Source organism: Selaginella moellendorffii, unplaced genomic scaffold, assembly GCF_000143415.4.
Source record: "Selaginella moellendorffii unplaced genomic scaffold, v1.0 SELMOscaffold_16, whole genome shotgun sequence".
Lineage (NCBI taxonomy): Eukaryota > Viridiplantae > Streptophyta > Lycopodiopsida > Selaginellales > Selaginellaceae > Selaginella > Selaginella moellendorffii.
In genome coordinates, this window is record NW_003314277.1 from 1941761 (window position 1) to 1961566 (window position 19806).

The following is a 19806-nucleotide window of genomic DNA, read 5'->3' on the forward strand; positions in this document are numbered from 1 at the left end:
AACTCCCCCAAGAAAAAAAGCAAAGAGAAAAGAATCCACGAAAGAAGAAAACCAAAGCCACACAAGAAGTTCAAGCACCATTCCATCCATTTGACGAGCCATGCCATAAATTTCCTCTCTCGCTACAAGCTTTTTCCAAGCTTTTCTTTTTGTCCAAACTTTTGTTTGGATTGATTGGTTTTCTTGGAAGAGGTGACAGATTTGTGAACTTACACGACCTACCTATCAACCAATGCTTGCTTTCTGGTCTAAGTGACTCTAAAAAACATACCTTTGTGGCAGCCCATTTGGTCTCGTGACTTACGTTCTTAGGTCTTAGCAAACCTTTGGCTTAGAAGTAAAAAGTAGGTTTTTTTTAGTTTCTCTTCTTTTTTCTCTGAATTGGGTCTTCAAATTCCCATGGAGGACCTCCAGATCTCGCGATCTAAGACAAAAACATGGCCAAAAACCAACACAATGATCCGTAAAAATCCTCCCTTTAGAAGAGAGCGAGCGCGGCAATGGCGACTGAGATCCAGCAAGCTCCAGCCGCAGCGGCTACAGCCGTGACGGCCGAATTCCCTCGAGGAGATGCCGGAGGAGGCGTTTCATCCGTGGAGTCTGCTGGAGAAGTGGACGATGGCGAAGGAGACGAAGGCGTCGAAGATGGAGTGGACACGGGGTTCTCACCTTTAGGAGCTGGAGAAGAACTCTTGGGCGATTTGGCAGCGGCGGGGGCCGGAGGTTTTGCTCTTGGAGCTAGAGCTGGAGCCGGGACAGTAGCAGCAGGAGGAGAGATATCGACTTGCAACGCCATTCCACTGCCGCAGTGGCCTCCGGTTCCACAGATGAAGAACTGCTTCGACTTGGTGGAGCTGAGCGTCACACTATCGTTGCCAGACATGTAAGTGCTGATGGGAGTGATCGTGCACGTCGCAAAATCGGCCTGGCTCACTTCCACCACGCTGTGCATCTGAGTGTACGTGAAAACTGGTAGAAGAAAAACAAAGATGAGAGTTTGAGAGATCTCCAAGTCTGTGCTAGCTTGAAACGAGAAAAAGGAGGAGAGAAGCTTACTTAGAACGTCTCCAGCTTGGAATTTCTTCTTGCCAGCCCAAGCTGCGTAGTTGACATTCAAGTCCCATCCCTGGCTATCACCGACGATGTAAGTCGCGGCACAGGCGGAGTCCACCAGCAGCAGCAAAATCCCGAGAGCTACTGGCAATGCTGCACCGCTTCTTCCCTGAGCTCTTTCCATCTCTGCAAATCTAAATCTTCTCTCTCGTTCGAATTGCAATCGCTCTTTGCAAAAAGAGCGTTCCTACAAAGAGAATGAGAATGAGTGGAGTTATTTATATGGAGTCAGCTGCAAGGAGAGAGAGATGAGAAAAAAGAAAGGAACTGGTTTTCACCTGTACGCGTAGCTCCAGAGTTGTGCGAGTATGATCGTGACCCAGAGTTCACTCCTTCCTGGCACGGACTGGCAGGCACCCATCGCTCGAGAGAAGAGACCTCCTTTTCTTTTCTTTCTTCTTCCAGAGCTTCTGCCAACCAAGTTGTGTGCACGACTGGAAAAAAAAACCAAGAGCAAAGTGAGCTCACGTCTTAATCTCTAGCCAAGACTTTTCTTTCACCTCCATTCCATTTAGCTCTAATCTCTCTCTCTCTTTCTCTCTTTGGACAAATCCCTTCTTTCTAGAAGCTCTAAACCATGTTCTTCCTCTCTTCTTGCTTTAATCTTTCTAAAAACCATTCTCTCACTCTGTTCTTTCTCTCTGGCTTTAATCTTCTAACAGTGAGGCAAAAGAAAAGACCTCTCTCCAGCGAGAGCGATTGAAAGGTCTTTTATTTGTTTTTGAGAGCAAAGACTTGCTAGATCCAGCTCTAGCTAGTCTTTACTCTCAAGAAATCTCTATTGCTTGACTTACAATCTCGTCGATCGTGGTAACGACGCGGATCGGCGACGCGGATCGACGCCGCCATCACCATCGTCTCAATCATAAAGCCCTAAATTTTGACCAATGGAAATGCTTTCCACTACTGGCCATTCGAATAGTAAAGATAGGGTTCTAGCGCTTCTACGCAGGAATGCGGGCTAGGTTAGCGTGATCCAGCCACCACACTGGCAATGGCGTCCTCGATCGCGGCTTGCGGATCAGCGCCGATCGTAGTCGCGAGGATCAAGCCGGCGCCGGCGCCGCAGCACAGGATTTCCGTGAGTTTCTCGAGGCGGCTAGGTTCTCCTCTCCGGCGCGGCGCAATCGCCTCAATCGGCGGCTCACAGGGGCTGAGGAAGCAGGATTGCGGCATTTCTTGCAAGGCCAAGAATCTCACCGAGGACGAATTCGAGGCTGCGGTTTTGAAATCGGAGCTTCCAGTGCTGGTGGATTTCTGGGCCGAGTGGTGTGGACCTTGCAAGCTCGTGGCTCCCGTGGTGGATTGGGCATCCGAGGTGAGAACACTTCCTTCTCTCGATCGAATGAGCAAAGAGTGATTTTTTTTTAAAGAAAATTGCGTTTTTTCCTCTCGATTACAGTGGAAGTAACTGGAAAACTTTGTGGTTTTTCTTCTCAGGAGTATGCTGGAAAGCTCGAAGTCTACAAAGTTGACACCGACAAGAGCCCCGGCCTGGTAGAAAAATACAAGCTTTACGGCCTCCCAACTTTGGTCATGTTTAAAAACGGTGGAATAGTCTCTGAAAGTCGAAGAGAAGGAGCGATCACCAAAGCCAAGATCAAAAGTTACCTGGACGATTTTCTCCAGTCAGTGGCGGCATGAGATTCAAGGTACTCGCTTTCTCTCGCTCGTTAGCTTTGAATTCTTCTCGACATTTATTTTTCTAGAGTTCCAACTCACAGGCTAAACGCTCTATCCCGGAGGCCATTTCATCTGCCTGCCTCCCATGATGTGCAAGTGTAGATGGTACGTCGATTGGCCTGGTACGTTTCAATCCAGCAGGAGAAAACAAAGAATTGGATCAAAAGAACTCGAGCGAACTCTTTGAGAAGATCTCCACTTACATCCTTTGGGGCCATCGTTGATCACAACGCGATATCCTTCCTGGAGCTTCTCTTGCTCGCCGATCTTCTTGGCAACGTAGAGAAGGTGCCCAAGAATGTCTCGGTGCCGCTTCTCGGCCTAGAAAAAGAAGAAAAAAAATCCAATTCTTTTTTCCTAAGAAGAGATGGAGATTTTCTCACATTCGCAAGACGAGTGAGTCCATCACGCTGCTTGGGTATCAGGATGACATGAACCGGTGCTTGCGGCTCGATGTCTCGAAACGCCAGTGCCTGTGAAGCATGGAAAGGCGTAACCTCACAAAGAATTAAGTATTTTACCTTGTCATCTTCGTACACGATTGTGGCATTGATCTCCTTGCTCAAAATCTTGTCAAATCTGCGGCAAAGGCTTAAATTTTCCATGGCCAACAAAAATTTGATCCATCGCTTACATTGTTGGCCCGCCATCGTCCGCCGATTTGGCCGATCGCTCCTCCATCGCCAAGAATCCTAGAAAAAACTTTTTAGGGCAAACTTGTCTTTTAGGTCAAAGCGATACTCTAGGGTTAGGTCAAAATGGAACAGAGTACTAGCCTCCATAGCCACACATACCAAAGACACATTTGGTGCGCTTTGGGCAGCGCCTCCCGCAAAAGCCACAGTTGTGGACGTCCCGGTCCAAGTTCTTACACCTCCCTTGGCAGCAGGAGCGCGAGTACTTGCAGCGGTGGAAGCAATGGCCGCAGTGATTCACGTCCCTGGTAACGTCCACGCAAATCCAGCCGCAGCAAATCGGCCCCGCCGGCTTGAATCGCTTGTCCAGGCAGATCATCGGCTTACTCGAGCAGCCCATCGTTCGTCCGACCTGTTTGAGGTAGCCAAGAGCGCTGGAGAATTCTTCCGAGTTGTCTGATCTGTTTTGGAGCTGCGATCGCTGCAGCTGGTTGCTTGATCTTCTCTTCGAATCTGTTTTGGTGGAGCTGCTGCTGCTGCTGCTGCTGCTGCTGGCGGTGGCAATCGAGGAACTTAGAATGATTAGCAAAGCTTGGACGAGCAACTTGCTCGCCATATGGAAGAACTTTTTCTATTTTTCTAAAAGAAAAAAGGAAAAGATTACCGAATAGCAATGTCGAGCGAATCGACGAAGAATGAACTGTTCTGTGAATCACGCGATGCGGGATGGACCTAAACCACATCCGAGAAGACAAAACGTTTTTAGATCCAGCGCGCGGAGGTGTTCTTGAGGAACTTTACTGTAGTAAAAACGAACCTGGCCAGTGGTCATTTCCTTGAAGCGTTGCGTTACTCCGGAGAGCTGGATTGAAACAGACTATACCGAGTGAAAAAAGTCCAGGGAGAAAAAGAAAAGTCAAAACTTACCCACAGGATTCCAAGCACCATGAGCTTTCCATGTCCTTGCTGTAGTCCTGAAACTCTGGCCTCACTCTTCGCACGGGTACGGTGACATAGTAGAGCGTTCCAAGCTCGGAATTGCTGGAAACGTTGAGCTCGACCTTGTCCTCGGACTCGATCTCCACAAAGTCGGCCAGAGCGCCCACAATGTTGTCAAGGATCTTGCGCTTGGCCTCGTCGGTGACGGAGCAGCGGTCGGAGATGAGGATCATCTTGAGCCTCCGCTTGGCGAGCTGCGCATTGGACATGGCTTGCCTTGGAGGGAACAAGATCTTCCAAGCCCTGCTTATCCTGCTCCAAAATCCCTCCTTTTCGACCTTGTCATCCCCGCTGCTGCCGCCGCTGGCGGATTTCTCCGCCAGGACCTGGCAGAGGCTCAAATCCTCCAAAACCTTCCCTGCTCGCGGAAATCTCATCCCCGACCTCGCGCTGCCGCCGGAGATGTTCGCTCCGCGGAAAGAACCTAGACCAGACGCGCTCACCTCCGCTGGAGCTAGGCGCCGCGACAATCGAGCAGCGCTGGCCCTAGCAGCGCCGGCGCCATCGAGCGCCATCCTCATCGTCGCCATAGCCGCGCATTCAAAACCTTGTAACGCGCCCTTGCCGTTGGGGGTTCGAATCCAGACGTCTATATTCTCAGAATATCCTTTTAGGGCATCAGCAGCATATTCTCCATATTTAAATTTAAATATGGCTTGGCGCTTTTTTCGCGTTTGTTAAGAGATCATGAATTTGTGGCCTCCGCGTGTGCTTTGCGTGACCCTGTACCACAGCACACCAAACCCCGGCCTGGAAAATTTCCACCCTTGGCTCAAAAATGTTGGAATCCCTGGCACTCTGGAACAAGAAAAGCTTCTCCGACCAAGAATGTATTAAAGAGCTCCATACCTTTCTTCGCTCTCGCTCGCGCTTCTCATTCGTTGTCTCTGTCTCCCTCGCGAGCAACGATGAGCTCTTCTTAAGCGCGCCATCGCTTGGCTCTCCGGCAAATCTCCCTGGAGGACGGATCATCAAGAACAGAGAAAGGAAAAGAGAAGGAAGTTAAAGAAAATGTGCGTACCGCTTGCTTGCTTGCTTTGCTTTGCTTTGCTTGTTCATATAAATCTTTCCTCGACTTGTTTCGAAAGACGCCTTCGCTGACTTTAGACGTTGGAAACTCCCGGATCAGGCCTCTGAGCTATGGCGGCGGCGAGCGAGTGATGGACGTGTATGACGGGATTGAGCCTCCGGAGAGCCAGCACCCCCACTACCATTCCAGACAAGCTTCAGCCCTCCAGATCCTCTCCAAGTTCCTCCAGCTCCAAGACTTCACCAGCGCCGAGGTAAAACCACTCCACCTCTCTCTCTCTCTCGAAATCCCGTCACACAAGTTCGTGCTTGCTCCAGGTGTGGCGATCCTGTCTCGTCGAGTGCTTGGCAACCGGAGCCTTCGTCTTCGCCAGCATCCTCATCATCGTCAGCTGCTCGCAGCAAAGCGCCTCGCCCATGACTTCCATCTCGGTCCTCCACTTCCTCGTCATCTCCTTCCTCATACTCTCGGTGGCTCCCTCCTCCGGCGGCCACCTCAATCCCTGTATCACCTTCATGGCCATGGTGCTCGGCTACGTCTCCCCTTCCCGAGTCGTCATGTACACGGGAGCTCAATGCATCGGCTCCATCTTCGGCTCCCTGTGCATGAAGCTCGTCCTCCCGCACGAAGTAGCGCACAAGTTCGCGCTGGGAGGCTGCACCATCCGAAACTCGGCCGGAGCGGGATTTCCAGTCGGCTCGGCCTTCGTCGCCGAGACCTTCTTCACCTTCTTCCTCATGTTCATCGTCGCGACTTTGGCACTGGACCCGTTCCGAGCTCCGGTCTTTGGAGCCATCCTGGCGCCAACTTTCATCGCTGCCGCTGTTGGTGTGCTGGTCTTCGTGTCCGGAGGCCTTGCCTTGGGGTACTCCGGAGCGGGGATGAATCCGGCGAGGTGTATCGGCCCGGCCGTTGTCATGGGAAGCCACAATGAGGAGCTCTGGCGAGGACACTGGCTATGGTGGGTTGCTCCTTACTTTGCTACTGTGCTGGTTGCCGTGGTCTACTGCCTGGTTCCTCCTCACCACGTTGACATCTATCGCGGCCGAAAGGACTTTATAAGCAGCCTCAAGAAAGCTTTCGGCAGCCACCACCCTCAAGTGCCGAGTGAAACGAGGATTTCGAGCGAGAATTTGACTCCTTAGCATCACGCAATGTAAGTGTCAGCTGTTGCTACTTGTGTTGAGCACGACAAACAAAAGAAGAAAGAGAAAACAAAATACTCACCAAGTTGTCTGTCTCGTGCGATGACTGCTTCAAGGATCTTACGTAGTTCATAGTTCATCCCAAGCGTCCTGGCATAAACCACGTCCGGCTTCCTTTTTGATCAATCCAGCTCGCTTACTTGCGTCGAGTGTAGCACGTCTCAGCACGTCGTCATTGGCTGGCTTGCTTCAGTTGGAAGCGACTGTGAAACAACGATCCTTCACCAGCACTCTCACTCCAAAACTTCATTCCCTGCCAAGCAAAAGCCTCTATATTCCCGGTTAGAGCTTGAAGAGTTTGGCTGTAGCTTGCATCTTCCATGATGGCTTCTCCTCCTGAGGTGGAGATATCTCAAACAGGATCACGATCATCGAGAACAATGATCCTGGCACCGGAGCAAGAGCTGACTATAGTCGCACTGAGGCTGGCGATTCTCGAAAAGGCAGCAACAGGTCTCGGAGTGTTAGCTTTTGTGTGGGCGACGGTGGTTCTTCTCGGTGGATTCGTCACCAATATCAAGCCTTTTGATTTCTGGGTCGTCTCCGCGCTGCTGCTCACTGAAGGAACTCGAGTTTTCAGCCGAAGTCACGAGCTGGAATGGCAGCACGCAGCGGGAGGCTCTGTCCACTCCAAGCTCAAGTCGGCAAGCTCGAACACACTGCTAGCGATCCGGTCGGCTCTCAGCAACATACATGTGATCCCCGGCGAGCAGAAGCAAAGCTCCGATCGAGGTGATGAAAGTTTTGCTTCTGACGCGTATCGTCTCCGAGTACCTGCTCCAGTGAACTTCGATGGCTTTCATGTCAAGAGGACCTGGTCCTGGAACACTGTTCCTCTCGTCCCTTACTCCCACCGTTACTTCTCAGCTCGTCGCATAAGTTTCATCCTCCATGTCCTTCAGCTGGCCTCGGCCGTTGTCACGATCGGTTTCTCTCTGGCACGCCTCATCCAGCAAGATTATGTCATCAGCAGAAGCAGCAGCAGCAGCAGCAACCAGGTGCGAACAAATCTCGGCTCCGGCCTCAACATCTTCTACTCCTTGTCACTCGTCGAGGCCTCCATTTTCCTGGCGGAGCGAGCTTACTTGGAGTACAACCTCAGAATGAAGGAGCTTTTGGTGAAAGTAGCCAGAAAGTCACAGCTTGGCGAGGACCTCTTGGACTTCATTCGCCAGTTCTTTTACGACGTCTACTCGAAATGCCTGAAAGAAAGCATTTTTGTCGGACTAAACTTGGATCTGGTAACTTACAGCATTGGGAAAATCCAGTCCAACAGCGGAAACGAGCAGCTCGGTGGCGTTCTCATGCTCTCGACGTTGATTACGCAGGAGCAGTTCTTGGAGGACACCTTACGGACGGTTGGCACAACACCTGGAGTCACCGAGCGCCTTCTGGAAATGATCACCTGGAGGAACAGGCAGGAAAAAGAAATCAGAAGATCTGCGTCGAAAATTCTATGCCAACTTGTAATCCACAAGAGCAACAGCTTTCGGGTGATGGCAATTGCTGGAGCACTGGAAGGTATTCTAACTTTGCTTCTGGATGAGGGAGATAGCGATGAAGAACTGGAGTTTGACAATAGCGAACTCACGTTGCATGGGTTGAGAATGCTCAAGACTCTGGCAAAGGACGACAAGAACTGCGTTCAGATAGGAAATACTCGGGGTCTACTCTCCATTCTCGTAGCAAACATAGAGATCAAAGGCAGAGAAAAAGCACTGGGCCAGAAAGAAGAAAATTCTCAAAAAGACACTCCAGCTGCTTCAAAGGCTAGTGTCGACAAAAGGAGAACACGGGAGGGCGCTCAAACGTGACATCACAAAAATTGTTTTTACGTTACCGAACTTGCGAGATGTTCTTCAGCACTGTGGAGCTCATCCAGTTCTCCGGGGTCTAGCTGTGGACATCATCACAAGCCTGGCATTAGATGATGGCATCAAGGAGAACATAGCAGGAACTGGCGGGCTAGTTCACAGCCTTCTAGCTCTATTTCTTAAAGACGAACACGATCAAGAAGGCATCGAATTCACAGTGCGCTTAAAGGCTGGAGAGGCTGTGTACCTGTCATCCCACTAACTTGTTCCAGAAGATGTGAGCGAAGAGTTGCAGCAGGAAATTTCCGAGTTATGAGCCGGAGATGCGAGAAGTTTGCAGGTACTACGAGGTGTGTTCCAGAAGATTGGTGTTATCGGAATATTCCGGATGTGGGATAACCCCAAGAATAAAGTTAGGGCTAGATTAGGAGGGATGCCAGGGATATCCTGGATATGAAGGGAATATTCTGCAGGAGGGAGTTAAGGCCGGATTCTTGCCGGGGAAAAAACGGTTGCTTGGAGGAAGTTTTGACAGCGTTTTGGAGATGGTGCGAGACGGTCAGCAGTCTGGTCCTGTGCGTCGCAACCCCACAGCAGATCGGATCACGAGGAAGCACAGGGTGAGAAGAGCGGTGGAGCGCATGCATGTCCAGCCTGATCAACAGATTCTCACGCATTGCCCCACTTGCGGCCAAGTTTGGTATCGTCTGATGCGTGAAGTCCTAGAGGAGCTCTTGGCACCTGAGGCCGCTGATTTAGTGGCAAACATCCCGATGTATCCAGTTCAGTAGTTGGAATGAAAGATGACGTTGAGTTTTCCTGGAGTTTTCTGTGTGCGTTAGTAGAGAGCAGTTGGAAAAAGTTAGGACTACAGTACCTTTTAGTCCTGAAGAGCTCCAAAAACTCCTCCCGAGTTATAAGATCTCGAAAGCTTCATCGCCATTCTCAAAGCTGGCAACCAAGATGTAAGTGCCTGTGCAGGGAACATATTGAGAAGTATCTGGCCATACCTCTGTCACGACGAGCAACTAGAAATCGCCATTGAAACTTCTTGGCTCCTCCAAGAAATCACACAAGCTCATGGAAAGCAGCTGGAAGCTTTCCTTGGTCTGGCTGCATCAACAGTGCCCGTTAGCACAGAAATTCTTTCGAACGGCAGAAAAGAACTAGTCTCTAAAGTCATGAACTTAACCTTTCATGAAGCGTCCCTGGAGCTGCCTAGAACTCGACGGCACACTGTGGAGCTTGCTCTGGCGCTGATGAAGAGAGATGGCTACTTTATCCGCGCGTTCAGAGCCCAGGGAATGAAAGAACAGCTGCAAAGGATGCTTGATACCATCTCAGACGTGGACAACTTCATCACTTTCTCAGGAGCGATGGGATTAACACTGCATGCTCAAGCGATGGAAGAACTTATCAGCTTAGCTCTAGAAGAAGTCGACAAAGACCATCACTAGTCGAGATTGTACCTGGTTTGTCACTGTTACCTTTCGAACATTTGCAGATTCAGAGACCGCGATCGCGTGGCGCTCACCTGATTTTCCATAAACCCTAATCCCAAAATTTGAAATGCAAGGTTTTGGCGCTTCTCCTGCAAATTTCAATGCGTTTGTCATTTAAGCAAGATTTTGTAATCCATTGTCGTCTAGTCCGGTCAGGATACCTGGCTTTCACCCAGGCGACCCGGGTTCAAATCCTGGTAATGGAATTTTCTCTCACTTTTGGGAATTTCCTCTTGATCATATAAAGTTCCCTCTTGAGGGCACCACTTCATCGCTAAAGTTCAGTTAGCAGGTCTTCACAACATTTGAACACCCAACAATTATGTGCTTTAATGTTTTTCTTTTCACACCATACAACTGATTACTTAGAGAACACTAGGCTAAGTACACTCCAGCCCCCACCCACCAGGTGCAACTTGCTCATGAACTCTGTGAACTCAATGAACTCGATGCTCCAGCCATACGCTCCACAAAGGCTCCACTAGTTGGTGAGCTCATGTGTGATGTTTGTATAGGATCCTATGGAACAAGTTTGTACCCTATCAGCTCCCAAATTCTATTGAAAGTTTTGGGTATCTTAGACTCGTTCTCTATGTATAAGTTTATAATATTGCATCAAAGTCTTTAATTTAAAATAATTTATTGCACTATTGGTTTGCTTTAATAATAATTAGATGGCTGTTATGTCTAGCTGCATACTGCAGTTATTTTTGCTATTTTTATTATTGATATAGAAAAATTCGTTGTGCATTGTATCAAATGACAATTATGAAATTTGTGCAAGCAGAGAAGTTCATATGAAGTCAAATTAGTATTCATCACACATTTGTAAACATAAAGATAAATTATATTTTTCTTCAATAATCTAAAGTTTGGTGAGAGTTCTAATTTTTATTTGACTAATGATTTTGTATTATACTCCATAAAAATAATCATATAGTATTTCATTAAGTAACTATATAGCTTCCTTTTAGTAACCATGTTGTGAGTGTTTATTTCTAACTCTACTCTTTCATACGTTATAATGTTAGAGTATATGCTATACAATTCATTTTAAGCCAAAAATATGCATTTCCAAATTTATATATCAAATAATTAAATGGTAGAATAAGTGTTTAGAAAAGTTTATAGATTATAAATACAAGATTAATCAAAATTAATAAGACAATAGAATATCCCAGAATATCAAATTACTTTAAGCAATAAACTTAAATACAGCAAACATTCTATTTAAGCTGTCAACAAGATGCAAAAGTAACAGATTGCCAGCATCTACGTGTTTCCATGCAAAATCGATGTTGCTCTATGCTGCACCTTGACTTCATGCCTTCCAATTCCATCAACATGAAAAGTCCTTTTGGGAGTTAGCTCTGCAAAGATAAAGGAACTAGCCTGTAGGAATCAAAAGCAGACTTGAGGCCTCCAGCAGCATGACTATGTAAGTAGAGCAATTCATGAAACAAGGAAATGGGTGCTCCATATCCATGTCGTGTTAGTAACAGCCAACTTCCTGCATATATGTCTTGAGTGCTTGAACTTGCATACCCTTTTGCATTCACTAAAATACCAAAATGGCATGGTAACCAGGTTGTCCACAAAGAAAAAGTTTTTAAAAGAAAGCATGGGATGGCAATTTGTTGTCTCAGGGCTCCAGCTAGGCACCCAATGACCGCAAAAACATGTAGTTTCCATATGATAATAGATGTGTCTTGCAGCGCCCATATGGGGAAGAACAAAAAACAGCATGGGTACCAACCAATCCTTGCTAGTAACCAAGATTTTCCTGGAGAAACAAGCATATAAGTCATTTTTTGTAATAAAAACTTTGGATAATGCTAACCACCACCTTTACTCTCCCATGGATCCATTTGAGTAGTAGTAACTCTTGCGATAAATGCTGGCAATGCTTTGTGATGCTAGGGAACGTCAGTCCAATGGAGGACCTCTTAATGATGTATTTTATCTACCGGCATGATATAAGATTGCGATGTCCATAAAAGTTTTTATAATGGAAGAAGCTACCGGCTTGATAAAAAAAACCCGTTAAGTGAAGACGACACAAATGAATAGGTGCGAATGATCCTGCTGCTACACCCATATTCCTTCAAGCGCCTGACTTTAAGCGTCCTTAGCGAGAGGAATCTGAGTTGCTATTTGGTATATAATCGATAGACGTCTTGTGCTTCATGGTATGAAGGAGATGGATCATTTTTTGCTCTCAACTCTTGGGTTTCTTGCACTTGGATTGTTCTGCTACCGCTTCTTGTGCTCTAAATCTGTTCCTCCAGGTCCGCCTTCTTTTCCCATTGTGGGATCGCTCTTCAGTCTTCGGCAGCCACTCCACAGGCACTTCTCGGAGTTGAGCAAGAGATATGGGCCTCTCATTTACCTGAAAATTGGGACGGTGCCCTTCTTGGTGGTCAACGATGCAAGAACAGCAGAGGTGGTGTTCAAGGTCCACGATGTGGAGTTTGCTGATCGGGGGAGGTCTGAGTACTTCAGGCTCTTCAGCTTCGACTGGAAGGACATGGTATTTGGACCTTACGGGAATTTGTGGAAGAGGATGAGGAAGATAAGCGTGATGCATCTGTTCAGCAACAAAATGGTCAATTCAAGCACGGATTATAGGAGGTCCGAGCTTCAGATTGCAATCCAGTCAATTCTTCAGTGCCACAAACAAGGGAAGCCTGTCAGGGTGAGAAAGATCATGGGGAATTATGTTTCTGGTAGTATCAGTCTGACACTCTTTGGCAAGAAAGGCTTGGAAGCAGCCGTGGGAATCCTTGATCAGATGTCGTCTCAGGCTCTGAACTTGAATGTGGGGCAGCTCATTCCCGCACTGGATCGGTTCGATCTGCATGGGATGAATGCGAAAATGCAAAACAAGTTCCTCCCACCACTGAAAGCTATAATTGACGACATAATCGAGGAACACAAGCTGAACAAAGCTCAAGTCGGCTCAGACAAGTTCGTTCCCAAGGACTTCACGGACGTCCTCATCTCACTAGAGAAGGAAGATGCTCTGGAAGACATCTCCATTGTGGCATTACTAGCGGTAAGTAGCTTGTCGCATTAGAACCGGGAAGTCCTGAACTTGTTCTTGTTTAGTAGGATATGATTGCTGCAGCGCTGGAGACGACCATCTCAGCACTCGAATGGATGATGGCTGAAATGGCCAACAATCCTCAAGTCGTGAAGAAAGCCCAGGATGAACTTGACAAAGTGATTGGAAAAGGCCGGCTTGTTGAAGAGAGCGATCTTATGAGCTTGCCTTACATTGAAGCCATTGTCAAAGAGACTCTTCGTCTGCATCCTCCGTTACCGTTGGCCCTTCCTCATTTCAGCCGGAAAGAGACGACGGTAAATGGTTATAGAATCCCAGCAGGATGCACAATGCTCATCAACATCTGGGCAATAGGCCGTGACCAGACATACTGGAGCGAGCCTGAGGTGTTTAGACCGGAGCGTTTCTTGGAGAACCAAGCCGGCATAATTGGTCAGAACTTCAACGTCATTCCTTTCTCAGCAGGCCGAAGGAGGTGCCCAGGCTACCCTCTAGCTCTGCGTTCAATGGGCTTTCTTCTGGCTTCACTGTTACAAGTCTTCAACTGGAATCCCGATGGAAAAATCTGTCTGGAAGAGGACAAGGGAACAGTGACTTCACACTTGGCTTCAGAGCTCCTGCTAGTTGCCTCTCCAAGAATCGAGGAGCCCTGCATAATTGCTCTCTAAGCTCAGGGACCTTAATTGCTCCTTACCATTATTCGAAAATGAAAATTTCTGTTTTCTGATACCAGTATTCTTGGGTCCACACATTCATCTCGTTTAGGCGCAGCACTACTTTTGGTGGCGCTCAGGGCATGAGATCTTCCAGCAGATGGCATCTCGTGGAACATCGTGTTACAGCACTTTTCCACACCAGGCATCTTAATGCCACAAAGGTGAGTTTTGGGGAGTGTCTTCAAAAACACTCCCTGCACTAAAATGCAGGTTTTTTCAGCAAAATTGCTCCAAATCATGCAGCCAGGAAAGGATTGGAGATCATCTACCTAAATTGACATGCAAGCAAGGGACTAACAATTTAACTCCGGGATGGGTAAATTAGCAAATTGGAAAGGAAAAATTTATAATTTACATCACTAGGAGAATTATATCATTTCACTTTACCTCTTGAGAAACAAGAAAAACACAACAAAAATATAGGAGATGTTAGTTTCTACAAGAATTGACATCTTCCACCTTCTTATTTTCACAAGAAATGCTTCACCAATTCATTAAAATTAAAAAAAACTTTGAAAATGTCAGTTCACACATGAATCCTTATTTTCTAAAATATAGAGATCTCACCCCTAAAAACATGAAAAAAAAAACCAAGAAATCTCTTATCTAGAAAAAATGAAGGTGGGGAGACATTAGTTTATGCATTAACTAATCTTTCCCACCCTTTCAACAAATCAAAACAACAAAGTAAAGATGGGCAAAAAACTAAACAAAAAATGAAATAAAATGTTAATAGATGTTAGTTTGCATAAGAATTGACATTTCTATCCCTCAAGAGAAAACAAAAACCAAAAAAAAGAAAAAACCTCTCATGGAAGAAAAAAGGTGAGGAGACATTAATTCACATGTAAATCAACCTTCTCAAGGAAGAATACCTTGTTTGAGGAATGTCTTGAAGTGCATTGCAAAGTTAAAGCACCTTTCTCTCGCCCTCCTTGCTCAAATATGCCTTTCTCTCGCCCTTTGCTGCTTAAACCCTAGCCATAAAACCCTAAAAATCAACAAATGTGATCAATTATCACTATCAATAATCATAAATTTCATTCTCTTTGATGGCAATCAATAGGCACAATCATTTAATGCTTTAGATATTAAGATATACAGATGCTAAACACTCTACTCCTTACAGTGCCACAGTGTTATACAATATGTGTGCTTGATGCCCCACCGGTGGACATTTGGTATCCAGATGTCAGATTGGAACAATGCACATTAGCCTGCTGCTGCTTCAAGATTGTTCTTGAGGTCATTGTTTCGCTAGAAATGGAAACATGAACATGATCCTTGATCTTGGCCTCGGCCTCTGAAGACCTTGAATTTGGCAACCTAGCTGAATTTGGACGGGATACCACAGTTTAAATTGAGTATATTCTAGAGATATTCTTTTGTTCCAGTATCTTGGACTATAAATATCGATGTAGCGGTCAAACAGGGACCGCCTCCATTCATGGACACTAGCAAAGAAACCAAAGAGACCAAGAGAGATCCACCTCTGAACCACTAGAACACACAACAGAACACCCCGTGTGCTCACATCCAGCACCCACACTCTTCTCCTTCCATCCTCCCTCTCGAACCAAGAACCCTCGCTCGCCCACTTGCCACGTCAGCACTCGGTTAGGGCTTCACCAAACTGGACACCGTTATCAAGCCAACATCCACTTACAATACATCATTCACACTCATTTTTATCTCGCCAAGATAATTAGCCACCAGAATCAAAAGCAACTCTCTGCAATCTTTTACATAAACTTGAAAGAATTTTGAGCCACCATAACTTACTGATTTCAAAGCCATTACAGCCTGCCCACCCTGGCCTTTTGACAATTTGCTCAATAAATACACCTTTGGGATTTTCTCTCCCTCATTCTTTACACCTGAGTAGCATTTGCTTTAGTACTTGCCATTCCCCCAAAAAATAAATGCTAGCATGCTCAAAACTAGCCACATTAGCCACAATAAGCTTCCTCTCACCCGCACACACGGGGTGTTCAAATAGCTCTCTTGTTTGGCTCACTTGCTATGCCTCAAAAATCAGGCCATTTGCCTCGATTTTCTGCATCACTTTCCAGTAATGCCTTTAGCATTCTCACTGAAAGTCCCCGATGCCACACAAAGCAAGCTCTGTTTACATTGCTCAAATTAGCAACCACTCATGATGCTCAATTTAGCAATCGTCAATCTTCCATAGCTGGTCCAAGAATGGATAGCCACACACTGCTCGTGAGAGCATTCAGCAATGTGGATGCCCCTCATCTCCACCAAAACAGGGACCGCCTCCATTCATGGACACTAGCAAAGAAACCAAAGAGACCAAGAGAGATCCACCTCTGAACCACTAGAACACACAACAGAACACCCCGTGTGCTCACATCCAGCACCCACACTCTTCTCCTTCCATCCTCCCTCTCGAACCAAGAACCCTCGCTCGCCCACTTGCCACGTCAGCACTCGGTTAGGGCTTCACCAAACTGGACACCGTTATCACCAGCGTCACGTTAGCCCGTTACATCGAGTCCTGTCGTATATTCTGTTCCGTACGCGGCAGATTTTTACCTTTCTTGGATAAATTCCGATGTCGCTTTAAGGGATTCCTTTACTAAATTTCCATGTCCACGATCACACTGCCGCCGATGCCTCCCCCTGTCCAGCAAGATTGCCAGGCCTTGCATCACGCTTTCAAAGGTGGGATCGATCGCTCGCGATCATCGAGATCACATATGTAACTCTTCTTCTTTCCGCCAGGATTTGGATGCGATGAGAAGCACGTCATACAAATTCTGGCGCACAGGAATTATTTGCAGCGGAGAGAGCTGGTAAACGCTTACAGAAGCATGTATGGAGAGGATCTCTTGCGAAGATTGGAGAAAGAGCTCCACGGGAATCTTGAGGTGAGTTTAGTTTCTCAAGAACTTCGTGTGCGAATATTAAAATCTATCTTCCAGCAAGCAGTGCTGCTGTGGATGTTGGAGCCAGCTGAAAGGGACGCGGTGTTAATCAGAGATGCGATGAAAGGACTGGGTACCAAAGATAAGACGCTGATCGAGATCATCTGCTCGAGAACTCCTTCGCAGCTCTACTACATACGCCAGGCATATCAAACCAAGTATCATCGCTCCCTGGACAAAGACATTCAATCAGACACAAGTGGTGACTATAGAAAGGTGAGAAGAATACGAAAATCTCTTACCTCGATCGGTCAAACGAGTTTTCACGAGCTTGTTCTTTGTCTTTGATATTGCAGTTGCTCTTGGCCTTTGCGAGTGGACAGCGGCCGGAGGGGCCTCACGTAGACATGCATTTAGCTGACGCCGACGCCAGAGAGTTGTATAGAGCTGGAGAAGGAAGGCTTGGCACCGACGAGTCGACTTTCATTCGCATTTTCTCGACGAGGAGTGCCGCGCAGCTCCATGCCGCATTCGCAGCCTACAAACACCTATACAAGCGCGACATTGACAAAGTAAGCATCTATCCAGTGTCTATAAAGATGTCTAGTTCTTAAAGTTGGAAGGAAAGTGAAAACTTACTTTTGCTGGTAGGCCATAAAGCGAGAAACTTCCGGGGACTTTGAAAATGCTCTCAGGCTAATCGTTAAGTCCGCAACAAGGCCTGGACGATACTTCGCCAGGGTTTGTAACATTTTTTCTTGTCGAAACTTACGCGTATTCTCTACGTCCAGGTTTTGTATGACTCGATGAAAGGTATGGGAACCGACGACTCGACGCTGATTAGAGTGGTCGTCACCAGGGCCGAGCAGGATATGCAGTACATCAAGGCGGATTTCTACCAAAAGTACAAGAAGCCATTAGAATCAATGATCTCGGTTGACACTTCTGGAAACTACAAACACTTCCTGCTCAGCCTCATTGGGGGGCACTGACGATTCAATAGCCTGTAAATACATGGTGCGTGAATGGGATTTTTTTCTTCTAGAAAGACTAAAACGTAGGACGAGTATCTCAAAAAGTTTGTAGAAATTTCCTCAGATAGAACACAGCCAAGATTCTCGGTCACCAGACACTGTAAATCTCTTTCCGAGAAGCTGGTGGTCAAGAGGCGTGAGCCACGCTGATATAAGTCTTTAGATTGTGTACAGCACAACATTCCTGTTATGTTTTTGTACCTTGTGATTTTAATCTGGTGGAGTGCCCTCTGTGGTTTTCATATGTCTTCTATCTTATGCGAATTGAGCACTGAAAGCAATGGGAATGCTTCATCGTTTGTTGGCAACGAAAATCTCTTCTTATAATTTTTTCTCCCGAATCCGCAATTAATGTTAGTCCCAAACGCAAAATCGATTTCCTGGCACCAAATTAGAAGAACTGCAAGTCTACTATGGTGTAGCAGTTTAACAGAACCAACTCTCCATTCATGGACACATGCACAAAAACAAAGGAAACCAAAGAATAATCGATTTCTGAAGCACAAGAATGCAAACAAAACACCCTGTGCGCTCACACTAGCACCCATACCAAGAAGCTCATTTGCCACGTCATCAAAGGTTCAGAAACTCGGTCAACGACACTCCACATAAACAACATATTACAAAAAATTTCCATTCCTTTTTTCTGTGAGGGCAGATTTCAAGATTTTCTTGATACTTACAATAAGAATAAGTAGGGTAAAGATTGATCAAATTTTATATCTGTGTTTAGTATTGAAGGATTGTTAGAGCTTTAAAAGAGACTTTTTACTATATTATCCATCCACAGTTAATATTACCCTGCCTCGAAGCCCAAGGAGAGCGCCAAGCAGAGGCACCTTCCAACTCGGTGGTGCAGCCCCCTGTCCGGGAATACTTGCCACGGTTGGCCAGTATGCGCACGATACTAATTTTATGCATCCTCTTGGGGTTTTAGTGTTTAGATTTTGTTTCAGTCGCTCATTGATCTTTGTAATCATTCAGTGTGTAAGGAACTAGCATTGTTTTCTCAGTAATCACTGGCAAATTTTGTTTTTCTTACTTTGTGCTTTACTCACGGAATGAACAAGTCTCTAGCCAAAGTAAGCATTTGCCAAGTGAAAACTTTCTAAATCGAGAGAGTTTCCCTTCAAAGTTAGACTCATGCAAACTCACAAGTTAATCTCCTTGGAGTGAGTTGCTACCCCTCCAAAGATCTCTGAATCTACCTGGTAATCTCCAAAATGAAAGTGTGGGAACATGTCGAGATAACAACAACAGAATCCCCTGCTTATTTCCATAAGGAAATTTTTTATCTTAAGCTTAATATAAGTTCTAGTTTTAATCAACCAATTGGGACACAAGCTTTTACTTTTCAGGCCGTGATTCAAGAATTTGATCCAGCAGCCATTCAAGTCGTTTATACTGTTGCCTTAGTGCATATGGAGGCATGTGGAGTTCAACCTGCTCCACTTAAAGATTTATATTTTCTAGTCTCAACAGATCAACACAATTCGAAGTATACACGGTGGATTAATCCATTGACAGGCCAGCTGCAGAGTCAAGATCTAGATTAAGGTTCACTCTTGAACGTATGGTAGGAAACCAAGTCTTCCCAAGTAAAGTTCTTGACCTCACACACGTCAAGTGTCTTGATGGACTTGTAAATGGGGCCAGGCTTTCTGTCGTAGTACATGTGTGAGAAGGATAGATTGATATACAACATATGCCTGAAAAGGATAGATTGAAGCGTGAAAAGAGAAGGATAGATTGATATACAATATATGCCTGAAAAGGATAGATTGAAGCTTGAAAAGAGAATTACCGTGATCCCCAGTGACAGAAGTCTGAGGAGACAGAGAAGGTACTTTGCAAGCAGCCGTCCACACAGAGCTTCACTCTCAAGAGGACAATGCGCCGACTAGAATGGGAACAATCTTCATGGGCACCCTTCACTTGTATGTCTAAGTCAGTAGCGAATCCACGCACCAATTACTCTAGAACGATTTAGAAAAGAGAGAGTTACCCGCTGAAACTTTCTCCATGCTGTGCTCCCACATCCACACGCATCTCTTCAAACTGGCCAGTTTCCTTGAGCTCTCTGTCGACTACAGAAAAAATTACGACTAGTAAGTTTGCCTTAT

General features: G+C 46.3%; 6 protein-coding genes and 1 pseudogene across 12 annotated transcripts; 5 read left to right on the top strand and 2 right to left on the bottom strand.

Annotated features, from left to right (window-relative positions):
• Positions 1–331: 331 nt before the first annotated feature.
• On the bottom strand, positions 332–1487 carry LOC9642567 (uclacyanin-3). Its single transcript, XM_002971285.2, has 3 exons — positions 1392–1487; positions 1057–1300; positions 332–969 (listed from the first exon to the last, which is right to left on the bottom strand). The coding sequence occupies exons 2-3, from the start codon at positions 1235–1237 to the stop codon at positions 479–481; spliced, it is 672 nt and encodes a 223-aa protein (XP_002971331.2). The 5' UTR covers positions 1238–1300; positions 1392–1487; the 3' UTR covers positions 332–478.
• A 532-nt stretch (positions 1488–2019) lies between these two features.
• Positions 2020–3322, top strand: LOC9642568 (thioredoxin 1). 2 transcript variants are annotated; one of them, XM_002971095.2, is made up of 3 exons: positions 2020–2431; positions 2554–2765; positions 2823–3322. In XM_002971095.2, the coding sequence occupies exons 1-2, from the start codon at positions 2108–2110 to the stop codon at positions 2755–2757; spliced, it is 528 nt and encodes a 175-aa protein (XP_002971141.2). In that variant the 5' UTR covers positions 2020–2107; the 3' UTR covers positions 2758–2765; positions 2823–3322. The 2 variants fall into 2 exon arrangements, with proteins under 2 accessions (XP_002971141.2, XP_024531770.1); XM_024676002.1 differs by having other exon boundaries at positions 2838–3322.
• On the bottom strand, positions 2474–4983 carry LOC9642095 (14 kDa zinc-binding protein). 6 transcript variants are annotated; one of them, XR_002992514.1, is made up of 7 exons: positions 4359–4979; positions 4249–4293; positions 3431–4163; positions 3180–3375; positions 3000–3117; positions 2725–2915; positions 2474–2674 (listed from the first exon to the last, which is right to left on the bottom strand). XR_002992514.1 is itself a non-coding variant. In XM_002971286.2 (7 exons), exons 3-7 carry the CDS (start codon positions 3475–3477, stop codon positions 2848–2850), a joined length of 381 nt encoding a protein of 126 aa, XP_002971332.2. In that variant the 5' UTR covers positions 3478–4163; positions 4249–4293; positions 4359–4978; the 3' UTR covers positions 2787–2847. The 6 variants fall into 6 exon arrangements, 5 of the variants coding, with proteins under 5 accessions (XP_002971332.2, XP_024531769.1, XP_024531768.1 ...); XM_002971286.2 differs by lacking the exon at positions 2474–2674 and having other exon boundaries at positions 2787–2915; positions 3180–3269; positions 3318–3375; positions 4359–4978; XM_024676001.1 differs by lacking the exons at positions 2474–2674; positions 2725–2915 and having other exon boundaries at positions 2920–3117; positions 3180–3269; positions 3318–3375; positions 4359–4983.
• Positions 4984–5370: 387 nt separating this feature from the next.
• LOC9642570 (aquaporin) lies at positions 5371–6605 on the top strand. The gene is made up of 3 exons (XM_002971096.2): positions 5371–5443; positions 5560–5713; positions 5778–6605. Coding segments are annotated over exons 1-3 (984 nt in total). The 5' UTR covers positions 5371–5441.
• Positions 6606–6938: 333 nt separating this feature from the next.
• Positions 6939–9993, top strand: LOC112346600 (annotated as a pseudogene).
• Positions 9994–12181: 2188 nt separating this feature from the next.
• On the top strand, positions 12182–13713 carry LOC112346601 (cytochrome P450 71A1-like). Its single transcript, XM_024675921.1, has 2 exons — positions 12182–13036; positions 13093–13713. Exons 1-2 carry the CDS (start codon positions 12182–12184, stop codon positions 13711–13713), a joined length of 1476 nt encoding a protein of 491 aa, XP_024531689.1.
• Positions 13714–16370: 2657 nt separating this feature from the next.
• LOC9642096 (annexin D5) lies at positions 16371–17641 on the top strand. The gene is made up of 6 exons (XM_002971097.1): positions 16371–16446; positions 16507–16652; positions 16707–16925; positions 17006–17221; positions 17301–17390; positions 17441–17641. The coding sequence occupies exons 1-6, from the start codon at positions 16371–16373 to the stop codon at positions 17639–17641; spliced, it is 948 nt and encodes a 315-aa protein (XP_002971143.1).
• The last annotated feature ends 2165 nt before the right edge of the window (positions 17642–19806 follow it).